This window comes from Parastagonospora nodorum (genome assembly GCF_000146915.1).
Source record: "Parastagonospora nodorum SN15 chromosome Unknown scaffold_17, whole genome shotgun sequence".
Taxonomy (NCBI): domain Eukaryota; kingdom Fungi; phylum Ascomycota; class Dothideomycetes; order Pleosporales; family Phaeosphaeriaceae; genus Parastagonospora; species Parastagonospora nodorum.
The window spans coordinates 262,670-275,431 of NW_001884565.1; the positions used below are offsets into that span (position 1 = coordinate 262,670).

General features: G+C 50.8%; 7 protein-coding genes across 7 annotated transcripts; 5 read left to right on the forward strand and 2 right to left on the reverse strand.

The window, feature by feature from the left end:
- Positions 1 to 796: 796 nt before the first annotated feature.
- Positions 797 to 2,248, forward strand: SNOG_10503 (hypothetical protein; the record flags this gene model as incomplete). The annotated part of the gene is made up of 2 exons (XM_001800720.1): positions 797 to 1,195; positions 1,250 to 2,248. The coding sequence occupies 2 exons, from the start codon at positions 797 to 799 to the stop codon at positions 2,246 to 2,248; spliced, it is 1,398 nt and encodes a 465-aa protein (XP_001800772.1).
- An 880-nt stretch (positions 2,249 to 3,128) lies between these two features.
- On the reverse strand, positions 3,129 to 4,073 carry SNOG_10504 (hypothetical protein; the record flags this gene model as incomplete). Its single annotated transcript, XM_001800721.1, has 2 exons — positions 3,129 to 3,536; positions 3,585 to 4,073. 2 exons carry the CDS (start codon positions 4,071 to 4,073, stop codon positions 3,129 to 3,131), a joined length of 897 nt encoding a protein of 298 aa, XP_001800773.1.
- Positions 4,074 to 4,775: 702 nt separating this feature from the next.
- SNOG_10505 (hypothetical protein) lies at positions 4,776 to 6,455 on the reverse strand (the record flags this gene model as incomplete). The annotated part of the gene is made up of 5 exons (XM_001800722.1): positions 4,776 to 5,224; positions 5,469 to 5,665; positions 5,719 to 5,869; positions 5,920 to 6,195; positions 6,248 to 6,455. The coding sequence occupies 5 exons, from the start codon at positions 6,453 to 6,455 to the stop codon at positions 4,776 to 4,778; spliced, it is 1,281 nt and encodes a 426-aa protein (XP_001800774.1).
- A 1,345-nt stretch (positions 6,456 to 7,800) lies between these two features.
- SNOG_10506 (hypothetical protein) lies at positions 7,801 to 9,236 on the forward strand (the record flags this gene model as incomplete). Its single annotated transcript, XM_001800723.1, has 1 exon — positions 7,801 to 9,236. One exon carries the CDS (start codon positions 7,801 to 7,803, stop codon positions 8,962 to 8,964), a length of 1,164 nt encoding a protein of 387 aa, XP_001800775.1. The 3' UTR covers positions 8,965 to 9,236.
- Positions 9,115 to 9,835, forward strand: SNOG_10507 (hypothetical protein; the record flags this gene model as incomplete). Its single annotated transcript, XM_001800724.1, has 2 exons — positions 9,115 to 9,143; positions 9,223 to 9,835. The coding sequence occupies 2 exons, from the start codon at positions 9,115 to 9,117 to the stop codon at positions 9,833 to 9,835; spliced, it is 642 nt and encodes a 213-aa protein (XP_001800776.1).
- Positions 9,836 to 10,442: 607 nt separating this feature from the next.
- SNOG_10508 (hypothetical protein) lies at positions 10,443 to 11,188 on the forward strand (the record flags this gene model as incomplete). The annotated part of the gene is given in 2 exon segments (XM_001800725.1): positions 10,443 to 10,842; positions 10,860 to 11,188. The coding sequence occupies 2 exon segments, from the start codon at positions 10,443 to 10,445 to the stop codon at positions 11,186 to 11,188; spliced, it is 729 nt and encodes a 242-aa protein (XP_001800777.1).
- A 246-nt stretch (positions 11,189 to 11,434) lies between these two features.
- Positions 11,435 to 11,756, forward strand: SNOG_10509 (hypothetical protein; the record flags this gene model as incomplete). Its single annotated transcript, XM_001800726.1, has 2 exons — positions 11,435 to 11,484; positions 11,549 to 11,756. 2 exons carry the CDS (start codon positions 11,435 to 11,437, stop codon positions 11,754 to 11,756), a joined length of 258 nt encoding a protein of 85 aa, XP_001800778.1.
- Positions 11,757 to 12,762: the final 1,006 nt, after the last annotated feature.

The window sequence follows — 12,762 nt, forward strand, 5'->3', positions numbered from 1 at the left end:
AATTATTATAGGTTCATCCCGGGCTGCATCGTCGAAGAGGGCATGGAAGACTTCGTAGACAAGCGTGGTCGATTTCGCTGTGAACGTAGCTGAAGTTCAGTATCCGCACCGTTATAGGAATTAATGGTCTCGGCGTGATCACGGATGTTTGATCCTCGGCGATTTCGATCATTTGTGTTGGAGGACAGTTGAATCATGTTCTGCTCAGCGAGCCAAACTACCCCTAGACTTAGCAAGGTTATCTCGTGCAAATAGGACGGCATCTGCCTTCTTTCATCTTACAACCTTCTCATCATTTCCTCATTTGGCCAGGCACCAACAAGCTCTCGACCTAATCGAGCCACCTTGCTGCAGGATCCCAAAAGAAATGAAGAGACGGTACCAGATTTGGCTTTTGAAAAGCACATCAGACGGCTCTCGTGCTCTATGTTGTGATCACGGAATGCTACTCCGCCGACTCCATGCTCTTGGAAAGTGTTTACCGCTTGTTGTTTGTTGAAGTGCTCGTTTGCTAGCGTCGGGTGGTTCATTCTCCTGTCGATCCTATCGTGAATTGAGGTTGCTTTCGATAATCGTCGTCAAAGTCGGGCTGAATGATACCATCCAAGTCGGCGATGAGAGCTACCAGACTGAGCGTTACAGTTCGACGGCGAGTTGCGGTGGTGTAGCTGGTGAGAAGAGGAACAGAGCTAGGATGCAGTCGATGAAGTATAAGTACCAGGATCGGAGCCCGGGTGGAAGAATCAGCTCACAACTTGCTCAAAGCCTCTCAACAGCTCCACATCTTTGTATCATCATGCTCTCCAACACTCTTCTGGGTGCGCTGCTTGCTGGCACAGCAAGTGCGCTTTCCCTTCCTCCACTGATTCCAAGCATTCCTGGCGTCACTGAGCCTCTTTCGAACAATGCTCCACCGCTGCCCATTCTCCAGATTCCTACCCCTCCCTTGGAGAGTCCGCCGCACGAGGTAAACTCGCAGATCCGGCCCAAGAAGATTGGGTACTTCTGGACCGCCGCTGGCGACAACAAGCACAAGGACTTCCTTGCCACGTACTCTCTCGATGATGACACATTCGGAACTCTGATTGCTATCACCGATGTTCCGAGTAGTGGAAACTCACCGCATCATCTCGGCCCGTCTCTTGATGGCAAGACACTTGTTGGTGGCGGTCTGCTGTCCTTGCTAAAGACTCAGGTAAGCATTTCATCCCATGTCGGCCATCCATGACAAGTTACTCACCCCTTGCAGGACACTGCTTTCTACTTCGACACCACCAATCCTTACCAGCCCAAGTTCAAGAAGTCAAACCGCGCATTGCTCTCTTCCATCACGGATGAGATCCGCGCTAAGCCTGATGGTGGCTTCTTCATCACTTACATGGGTTCTGCGGTCGGCACCTCCCCAGGCCGTCTCGTCGAGACTGATGCAGACTTCAACATCATCCACGAGTGGCCTGAAGATGTTCCCTCGGTGCTGAACATCCTTGGCGAGCAGTTCAGTCCCCACGGCCTGTCCATCGACTACAAGAACAACATCATCCTGACCTCCGACTTCGTCGTCCCAGTCACCATCTTGAAGCCCGCTAGCATTGCTGGTATCCAAAAAGCCAGCACCCTCCGCCTGTGGGAACTCAGCTCCCGCAAGATCATCAGCACCATCACCATCCCTAACGGCGCAGGCATCCAGGACGTCAAATTCATCCCTGGTAACAAAGAGTCTGCAGCCCTTGCCACCGCCGTTGGACCTGGTCAGGTCTGGATCATTTACCCGTTCCGCAAGAACGCGCAAGGCCAACAAGGTGTTGCAGAGCTCCTCTTCGACCTCGGTCCCAAGGCGCGTGACAACCTCGCCATTTACTCCGACATCACCGACGACGGAAAATTCGCATACTTCACCCTCACGCTGGGCAACCACGTCGCCGCCCTCGACATCAGCGACCTGAACAACGTCAAGCGCCTCGACGATCCAAACTTCAACCAAGGCATTGTCGGACCTCACTACATTAAAATCTCGCCAGATCGCAAAAATCTTTTGGTCACTGATTACTTCGTGCAGACGGGCCAAATTGGCATCGTCAACACGCCAGCAGACTTCAAGGCACAGTGGATCGACATTCTGCCTGATGGTAGTCTGAGCTTTAACCGCAGCATCGATTTCTTGAGCCAATTTCCGGAGAGGGGTGGAGCGTGGCCGCATAGTGCTGTCATCTTCGATCTCACAGATCCGAACAAGCCATACTACTACTAGATGCAGGTAGCAGTTTATTGTATGGAAGAAGTGTGATTATGAAGTTGGATGAGGTGGCTTTAGTCGGTCTATTTGCTCTGCTTCGGGACGTTGCTGGTGCGGTGTTTGGCAAGATCGCAGTCACGGTCGCTACGAATTTCGGTTTTAATAATTGCACTTTAATTCATGTTTCCTTTCAAGCTCTGAAATATTCATATGCCCTTCATCTGGAGCCTTTGACGCGTGTGAAACTGAGGAGAATTAGATTGATCTTTCGGTAATGCAGAAAAGATGAAGTGATGATGCGTCAATGTATGGCATTCAACTACGCTCTATTAGCCCTATGTCGCCTCGAACATGTTCTGTTTCTATTAAGCCTGATGGTTGTACACATTTGCGGGAAAGATATTGGCTACAGGATGAATGATAACAGAGAAGCTTCAGGTTGACCTAGATGGAGATGATAGCACGCTGAACTTCTGGTATCTTTAGCTAATACGAGTACTGATCTCTCCCAGCGTGGACCAGATTTGTTAGGTATTCCACGCCCCATTTGCCAGGAACACTGAACATACATGTACAACGAAAAGCACATTTTCATTCATGGTTCATCCATTACAACGGATTATTGCAAGGTGCCCCAGGTTCATGCGAAATGCGCGAGGACGCCAATGTGTGGTAAGTGAGCCATCAACGTCACACAGGTACACGTACAATCCGCAAATTGAACCATAGCTATAGCTCCCTTGGATTTGCATCTGCGAATTGACGCCGTCTATGCCTGATTGGAAATTAAGACGCACAGTCTGATCCTATCATCGCAGCTCATCCATGTTCTACAGGAACCCACTGTGACTGTGGCTGAGTCTAGTTCGCTGCAAGACATTCAGAATCGATCTCCTCATTTCGGCTCATCGCAGCCCTTGGGCTCTTTCCATGGCTTCCCGTCCCAGTAGCCGTCGCGCACGTCGAAGCATGCCTCTTCCTGACAAGTGTTGTAGAAGTAGACGTTGCTCGAATCGTAGCTCATGACTTTCTCGAGCTCGGGTTGGATTTTCTTCTGGTAATGCTCGTTGATATACGGACGCATTCCCAGGCAGTAGTATTGCTTGGATGTTGTTTCACCGTTGAATGCGACATTGACGTTGAGACGGGCCTCAACAGACTTGTCGTTGCGAGCTGGCCAGACGACGAGAACGTTGGTCGGGACATTGCAAAACCTCATCCTTCTGGTACCCTCCAAATCGACATCGTAGCAGTTCTCTCCGCGCTCGGTGACCAACTTGTAGACATCTGCAACGAACTTGAACTGTTTTCACATCAGTGCTGGCTATCATTGCATCTGTCATCATCTTACCGCCTGATCTCGGATCCCAGCATGATGTGATTCGTACAATTCGGACCACCATGCTGTGACGGTCAGCCAACCACCGCTACCATACCCGTGTGAATTTTTGTCCTGGTAAACAATGTTGTCGATTGTACACCAGGGTGCGCAGACATCTTTCTTTGTAGACGAGCATCTCTCTGGTTGGTCAAGGTCAATCTTGTCGCCTCCCTGCTTTTTACCGTGACCTTGGACACCGACGAACTGAAGGCAGTCGTACATCTTCTGCCAAAACCGTTGCTTGCTCAAGCTACCAATATGGGTATGGGTCTCGCTCACCCGCAGGTCGACAACATAGTCGTCTTTATCGTGATTGCCAGTGCTGGAAGTCGAGGCAGTGGTGGCATTGGAGAGTTCGCTCGTATCATTAACAGTGGCGCGCACCTCGAAGCCATGTTCCGGATAGTCCTTGGCTTCCTCATCTTCATCTTCAGGGTTGGTGTCGTCGACGTTTGGCATAACGAGTGTATTACCGTCCCAGTATGCACCATGTGGCAGTTCTAGCTGAAGATCAGCATGTATTTCAGCACGCCGTGCCATGTTCAAACTTACCCATGTCGCGTTGATCATAGTATGGGACTGCAGCCAACACGTTGACTGACAGCGCCGCCCACAGAACGAAGCAGACAAGCTTCATGTTTAGTTTTTGCCGCGGTCGCTGTTCTTGAGGCGACGTGGGTATGCGGATTTGCTCAGTCGCAGTTTTGGGGAGGGGTGAGGCAAGGGTACATGATCAAGAAGGATTCACTATGCACGGAAAGCAAGAGACTAGTGCTAGTCGTTTGCGTTAGTGGGAGTTCCAAGGTTAGGTGAGAGCGTACCTAGATAGCTAAAGCTGGTCACGTGTGGTCAACACTCGCAAGATGAGTTCCTAAAGCGAATGCCAAGTGAAGGTTGCGCGAAGAAAGAGAAATCACGTCAACGCGTCAACCGGCGCGCACGCCAGTCCAACAAAGGCGTCGACGTCAGGATAAATACACGGATCGCTGCGCGCATCGCGTAATAATGCCAAAGGCGAGGTGCACATATGAAGCTTACAAAAGCAGCCTAGCCCTGACTAGAGCGGTAAGCCCTTGCTGTCGTGTAATGCGGCACGTACTTTAATTACAACCTCTAGATCCGCGCACATCCGACACTACGTTTCTACTCATCGATCGTATATCAGTACTGGTACATGTACTCTTTATGGTCGTCCATGCCGCCGACCTGACTCCTCTTTCTCGCCAGCTTCTGATTGTGTCGCCACAGAAGCCCAACATAAGCTAAGCAAAATACCGCGCCGGCGATGGTGAGGCCCATACCTGTCCTGAATGCTGTCGGATAGTACGGAGCTTCGTGCTTGATGAAGACGTTACTGGAGACGAAGTTCGCGCAGTTGCCAATGCCCAGGATTATTGCCGTGCCGACCGCGAGGCTCGCGCGTCCGCGAAGATTGTTAGCGAGCCAGGAGGTAGTCATGGTCATCTGAATAAATGTTCCGGAGCTCATGGCGAACAAGCTGAAGTAGCGTACGGCGGCAGAAACGCCCTCACGCTCGGAATACGCAATGTTGATGGACCAGCCGACCAAGACAGACATGATGCCGCACAGGATGAATGGGAAGCGCAACCCTGTTCTCCCCGCAATCCAGGCCCCAAGAATTTGACAAACCATACCGGCAACCCAGACTGGAATAGACATAGCCTGCGCGGTCTTTGCTGTCCAACCGAGCTCCGTCAAAATAGTAGGGATAAAAGCCGACATACTCGCAGCTGTCATGTCACAGCAGAAGAACATAAGCGTGCTGGCCACATGATCAGCTTTCGAAGCCAGGGCATACGGAATTCACTTACGGGAAAAGAATTTTGTAGTCACAAATCACCTTGAGCCAGTTTGTTCCCTTAATGTCGATTTTCTGGTCACCCTTGTCCTGGCGCAGCACCTCCAGCAGGTGCTCTCTTTCCACGGAAGTGAGAATTTTGGTATTCTCAGGAAAGTCTGGAACGAGCAGGAAAACAAGGAAAGAGATTACGATGGTGATAATCCCCTCCAAAATGAAGATCCACCGCCAACTTGCAAAATCGTCAGCTTATCTTCGAGGTACTAACTACACACGACTACTCACCCCTCTTTGCCCTGGATGCCATCCATGTTGCGGATACCGTATGCTAGGAGACCGCTTACGCAAGGGCCCAAGACACCAAAGGTGAAGAACATAGCATAGCGCAGAGACGCCTGTTTGCGGGTGTAGTATTCTGCAACAAGCAAGGCAGCACCTATTTCGGTTAGCGCTCACCGGAAAGGAGTAACAAGAAGAGCTATTCACCTGCGGGCAGGGTCGCTTCGAAAATACCCATCAGAAAGCGGCATACGAGAAGTCCAGCATAAGAAGCCGTCAAACCTTGACATGTCGATACCACGCCAAGCACGAGCATGTTGATTCCAAGGAAGATGTTTGGCCTCACGCGTGGCATGCTCATTATCATGTTACTTGGCACTTCGACTAGGACGAATGGAATGTAAAAAATCCATAATGCGGTGTTGTAGCCATTCGCTGGCATACTCAAACCCTTCTCCATACCCTCAATCCTGGCGTTGGCAACTACGACACGTGAGTGGTGGCTCGCAAAGGAAAAGTGGAGCTGGATACTTACTATTGGTACGATCAAGAAACAGAATTGTGTAGGTGCAGCCAAGGATGGGAATTAATCGCCAGTCCATCTTCGTCGTGTAGCTCTGTTTAGAGCAGAATGGAATTTCGACATTGCCATTGTCGCTGCTTCGGCTGCTCTTCGCCACTGACTCTGCAATGGCTTTTTCGTCGAGCGACATTCTGCCGTGTTGCGCGGCGACCGACTCCATGGTAAAGTTTCACAACCACGTGGAGAACGTGCGATCTCAACGGCACGATCCTGAGGCTTCACCAGGCGAGTCAAATGGGCCGTATGGTGGTTCGTGGGGGATGCTGAGTGGGGGAGGTGGAGTTTGTGGGACTGCGGAGAAAAAGTGCGGAAAAAGATGATTTAAGGTTTTACTTAGGGAGGTGGAAGCGTGATCGCGCCGTCTCTCGCTACGCCCTGGGTACCAAATCGCGCGTGGCCAAGCTCATATACTTACTATCCAATTCCTAGCACACCCAAACTTCTCGATAATGCGCCTTCTATCAATTATGGGCTGATCGGCGCTGTCCATGCGACAAAGTGCTTTCAGATACGAGTGGGCTGCCTGTAACCGACAACGCAACCCGGCTGCCGAGATGCATAGAACAGGTGACTATCTGTGGACAAAACCTAGAATGGACTCGCATCGCTGAGTTGGCAACAGGTCGCTTGGCATGAAGGGAACATGGAGGACAGGCCTTTGATCAAACGCCTGTCTTCCGCGTAGAAACATAGTGTTGTCAGCTGGATCTTAGGGAGGCGGATTTTCTGCCGACGATTCCCCTAGGCCAATGCACTAGAGCAACGGTCCCATCCTCATCAAAGGACCCCAAGCTGCCAAATGTCACACAGAACGTGTTGCAGCGCACGCAGGATATCGAGCGGGCCACAGTCGCCCGCGATGTTGCGTGCATTGCACAAAATGTGATTTCTCGTCCCGCATAGGAGTAGGTAGGCTGGCAAGACGGCCTCGCGCAGCTACGCGGATCACAATCTCGATCGTCGACCATCTGGCCACATCTGGCGGCTGGACCCGCTATTGTTCCCGTCATGTTGTCAACAAACGCATGGGCTGGCGGGCTGTCTTCCTGGTGCCGCGCAGGGGTTGTGCATGATGCGCCGTGATCAGACCGTTCAACCTTTCTCGAGACCTGCCTTTAGGACGGCATTCCCCAGATCAATACACCAAGGAAAACCTCAGGCCTCCGAGACTTTATCGCGGCTGTATCTATCGGCTGCATGCGAGGCGATGCGGGAGATGACTGCCGAGAAAGTAGAAGCAGAAGTTCGCCGACTTATGATATGCCTATCTTTCGCGCAGCAAGGATAGACATGGGCTTAAGGCGGAAGAGGTAGGTACCCCGCTATGACTTGCAGATGGACGCTACCAATGAACGGATACCCCTCAGGACAAAGGCCAACTACATTAGTGCTACTAACCACTTTGCATGTGAATTTCATAGTTACACTCTCAATACGCGTTCGACATTGGATTCTTTGGAGGTGACCGTTCTTATACTCGGCTGATCTGGCTGACGAGCTGCACGATGGCATCTTTGAGCCTCCCGTCGTCTGCCTCTGCCGTGCGACTCCGCGCGATCGACGCGAAGACGCAGATGTGCGTTTCTGCGAAGGGTTTCATTCAACCAATCCTTCCTGGATTCGAAATCTTGAACTTGACGTCGATTACGTTTCTCGTTGAGCATCCGACCCTGCACAAGAAAGTCCTGTTTGATTGCGGGATGCGCAAAGACTTTGAGAACTTCTCTCCTCGCGTAAAAGAAAGGCTGAACTTGAATGTGAAAGGCTTGGAGATAGAGAAGGACGTGCATGAAATCGTGCAGGAAGCGGGAATTGACCTAGAAGAGCTCGATGCGACTATCTGGAGTCATTGGCACTTCGATCACCATGGGGCGCCAGAGAAGTATGCTTCAAAGACAGAGATTATAGTCGGACCTGGCTTCAAGGAGAACTTCATGCCTGGCTACCCGACAATTCGCGATGCCATTTTCCTGGATGCAAACTTTGAGGGCCGCTCAGTCCGCGAGATCAGCTTCTCAGACGAGTTCCTCATAGGCAATTTTAGAGCACACGATTACTTCGGCGATGGCTCTTTCTACCTCCTAGACACTCCTGGTCATGCCATAGGACACATGTGCGGTTTGGCGCGCACAACACCGAGCACATTCGTCTTTCTCGGTGGCGATATCTGTCACTTTGGTGGAAGCTTCAGACCAACGTCCACCACCCCGCTTCCTGATCCGGTTCCAAACTCACATCTGGACCAGCAATTGCCTCACCCATGTCCATGCTCCCTGTTCACGGAATCACATCCCGCCGGCCCGAAATCCTCAGCATCGCAAACGACTCCGTTCTTTGAAGTTACATCCTTTGCGCAATCAGCATATCTCGATCGCGAGCAAGCAGCCAGGAGTATTAAAGAACTCCAACGTTTCGATGAGCATCCTGATATTCTTGTATGCATCGCGCATGATCCAACGCTGATCAAAGTACTGCCTTTTCTAAACGATCGGCCGGACAAGGATCTCAACGATTGGCAACAAGAAGGGCTGAAGGAGAAAGCGCAATGGGGCTGGTTGAATGAGCTACCACGAGATGGCAAGCCGGGACGCGAGATGTGTGTAAAAGGTGTGTGGAAGGAGGGCAAATTGATAGAGGATTTCACGAAGCTGAAGGCTACGTTGTATTGAGACTCTGGAATGCGATGATCTTTGATAAAGACAGAAGTTGCGAAGCGAAAAGGGCGATATTGGGTCTGTGTCGCCTCCTCCTCACGAGAAGGGCTAATGCCGCATCTCCTGCAGAACAAATTTTGTTCAAGATCAAGGGATTGGGACGAGATGTCAGGCAATGAGGGACATGCCGTTAGGTATGAGTCAAATGGAGACGCGGAGCTTTATAAGATGGTGATTTGGGTATGAAGGAGGAGATTAAACTACAATACAAAGCTATTCGCTGATAAGGCCCCGTCACGACGCGTCTTACAAGAGTGCCAAGATACTCGAAGATCTCGCTAAGCCTGCATGGATTGCTCCGAGCCTCCATACAGGAACCAAACCAGGAGTGCGATCAATTAGACGACACAGACTTGTTTCCGCATCGCCCGACAGTTCTTCGAATCATAGCGTATCAGATTCTAGCGATTCCGAGGACGATAGTGAGTCTAGCGACGAACTATCGGAGACGGATGAAGGGGATGAAGACAGCGATGGCAGCGATGAAGAGCAGCTTTGCTGCTGGTATGGGGCGCAGGAACTCAGATTTGACAATCAAAGGAAAGATGACTACGGCAACTTGATAGCATCAAATAGGTCTAATCATCATCGGGTTACCTACTGTGCATGTTTGACAAAGTCTGGCCCGTTGGATTGGAAAGATCTGCGTCGGCTGATTCAACACCTGACAGTGTTCATCGACCATAGTTTCCCCTTGTTGGCTGCGCCAGAAGTCGATGACTTTGTCAGTATCGCGACGGATATCCATCAGGCCGAAACCTGCACGTCACTCATGGCGCATTCTTGGCCGGTCTGGCTATCCACAACGATATCGATTCTCAACTGAAGATGGCGATGTATGCTAAGGTTTTCGAGCCTTATCCATTGTATGATGGAGCCGTCGCCTTGATTCTCTGCATGGCGACAAACATTGCATTCCTCGACAGCGACCTATACTCCTGCGACAGTCTCGCAATGACACGACGCATGCTCCGTCCTTGCATGTGGTAGCCCACGGATCGCATCAAACACAACCGTCCAGTCCAAGCTTTGACTAAACTCATGGTCCGATATACCAACCCCAGTGTGGGATACGTTGGCGCATTGCATGAGATCAAGGTACCCTCGACTGTAGAGACTCTGGAGCTGGAAAGCAACATTCTCGTGATCGAGGTTGGCAAGAAAATTTTGCCACTGGCAAGATCGCCGCTATAAGAAGCCTCACTCCAAATAACTGCAATTTCCATCCGGGTTTTTTGGAGACTGTATTGCAAGAACCTTGTCTCAAAAACCTAGACACTCTCGTTGTGGCAAGTGTAGGACGAAACGGTACTCTTTGGCAATACGACGCCGAGTGGCATGTCTACGATTATAGCCACTTGAAGCAATTCATGCTAAAGCACTTGCCCAACCTCCAACATTTTAGCTGGACAGATATTTGGAACCCCGAAAGCATGGAGTCTATCGGATCTTTCATAAAGTTCAATAACCTGAGAACTTTGATCTTGGATGTACATCTTTTTCGCGATAAAGCTACCGACGACGACGATGACGATGAAGATGACGATGACTACTTCTGGAACGAGTGCTTGATGACCGGGAACTACCCTCAAACTCTTCACCTGCTCGACCTTCGAGGCTGGTCATGGCAGGGGATTTGCCATAGAATCAGCATATACGAAGAGGGTACACCGCGCGATACACGGGAATTTATAATGATGAAAATGGTCTGGACCGTTGACCTGCGCGACTCAGAAGATAAGCCTGGTTGTGTGGAGGTGGATGACAACCTAATTTTGCAAGATAGCGCCGTCAACACACTCAGAGTGACGGCGGGCAACCTGGCGTTGGCCGGTGTGAAGTTCTCGTACGATACCACCTTGGGCGCGAAGGAAAGGACTCCAAACTGCTTGCAGACGAGGGTTCAATGGCGACAACACTTATCGGCCAGTACGGTGGAGAATTTCGCGACGTCTACATGACAAATCCAGGCGACGCAAAGACCGCATTGCGCATTGCAAGTGGTAAGTATAGAGAAGCCAACACCGATGGTGAGGATGATGAGTCGGATCCTACTAGCGAGGCAGACGAAGATGCAGAAGATTCGGAAGAGGACTCCGAGGACCCGGAAGGCGATTCAGAAGAGTATGTAGAAGAGGATTCAGAGGAAGATTCAGATGACGAATTTGAGTATGATTGAGTACTGGTAAGTAGTGCGTTAAGAGTGCTGAGAACATGGGAGCGGGAAAGTACATGAGAATACCTAATCTGGAGAACATTCCTCAAATCAGTTCTACCTTATCTCACGAGGCTGCCGGTGCCACCACTACCAGCAAGTACTACAATGAATTTGTGCGCGCACAAGATTACTTCACCCGCTTTCGATACTGCTTTCGCCAGTAATTATCTCGACCATTGGTTGTTCACGTTGCTATTATTGCAAAGCATGGATCGGGAGACTGGACGAGTAATCGTTGTAGGCGGCATGATCCACGAGTGAGTCGTCCAGTGCCTACACAGAAACCGAGTGTGCTGGTCACACAACCTACTACCGCAACAGTGCTCGAGACAGGGGCAATGAAATCAACCAAGCTTTTGAAGAAGAGCTGCAGAAGCGCATCCAAGCAAACAACAGTAGCGATGCCGTCGAATCTATTGCCAGAGGCACCCGGGCTGCGAGCCCTGACGGTCCGGCCCAAGGTCCGCGCCATCTGTATGGCATTCAATGGTACGGAGCTTCAAAGCTGTTCCGGGTCCTTCTGATGTGAGCATCCCTGAGATCAAGTACGCTCACACTTGGAGACTCTGACAAAGTGTTGCGCTACAGTCCCGAGCTTCAGTGTCGACTCAATTCAGTCCCAAACCTGAACAAGGTCTCGATCCTTGATGTAGATACCGGTGTGATGCCAATCACCATCACGGTTGGCACTCTCAATTGGCTTGTGAGATTCGTTTTTTATATCGTGGCTCGCGTTGCCAGTGTGGTATCGCCGAACGGCCTTTTACGATCGACGCAGAAGTCGGCGGGTGACATCCTCGTTGCTGCATTGGACACTACCTCACCTACGGGTCAGCGCCCAAAGAGCTTGTATCTGAATGGGAGCGCGTTGAGAGAGATGAGCAGCGGGGCCATGGACGCGAAGAAGAGAGCGAGTGTGTGGAGGGCAAGCCTGTAGTACGTTAAGCTTGCGGAGGGGGAGAGTTGCCTTTCTGACTGGTAGCTATGGTTTTTCGATGCATGGTTCTTCCATGGGTGGCTACTCTTGTAACAGTTATGCCAATTTCGCCTTTCCAGTCTGATGTGCCGTCATTGAAATGGTAGCCCTAAGTACGGCATCCCAATATTTCCAGAGTTTGCAGTGGACATTTTGGCTGATGCATGCTTAAGAAGAAGTTTAACATGAATACAGCTTATGTAAATCATCGCGCATTGCGCGAGGTCAGCGATCGGACTTTCGGCTTCGAGTTAACAACGACGGCATGCGTAGCATGAGTCGGACCGCAGGAGAGTTTCATAATGCCGGCCGAGTTGCCACAGTCCTGGGTAAATCGATGACCAACCGTAGAGAATGGTTCCCCTCACATTTCCTAGCCATGCTGCTCGCGTGCTCTCTTTCCTGATGCGCGCAAGCATGCCTTGGGCTCGAGATCAGGCCATAAAGTCTTGGATGTTTGATGCCAGGATGCAAGACGTTTCTTGTCGCACATAACAAGCCTTTCCATGTGCAATGACGATTGCGTCGTCATGTCAAGACGATGGACAGGGCAACACGT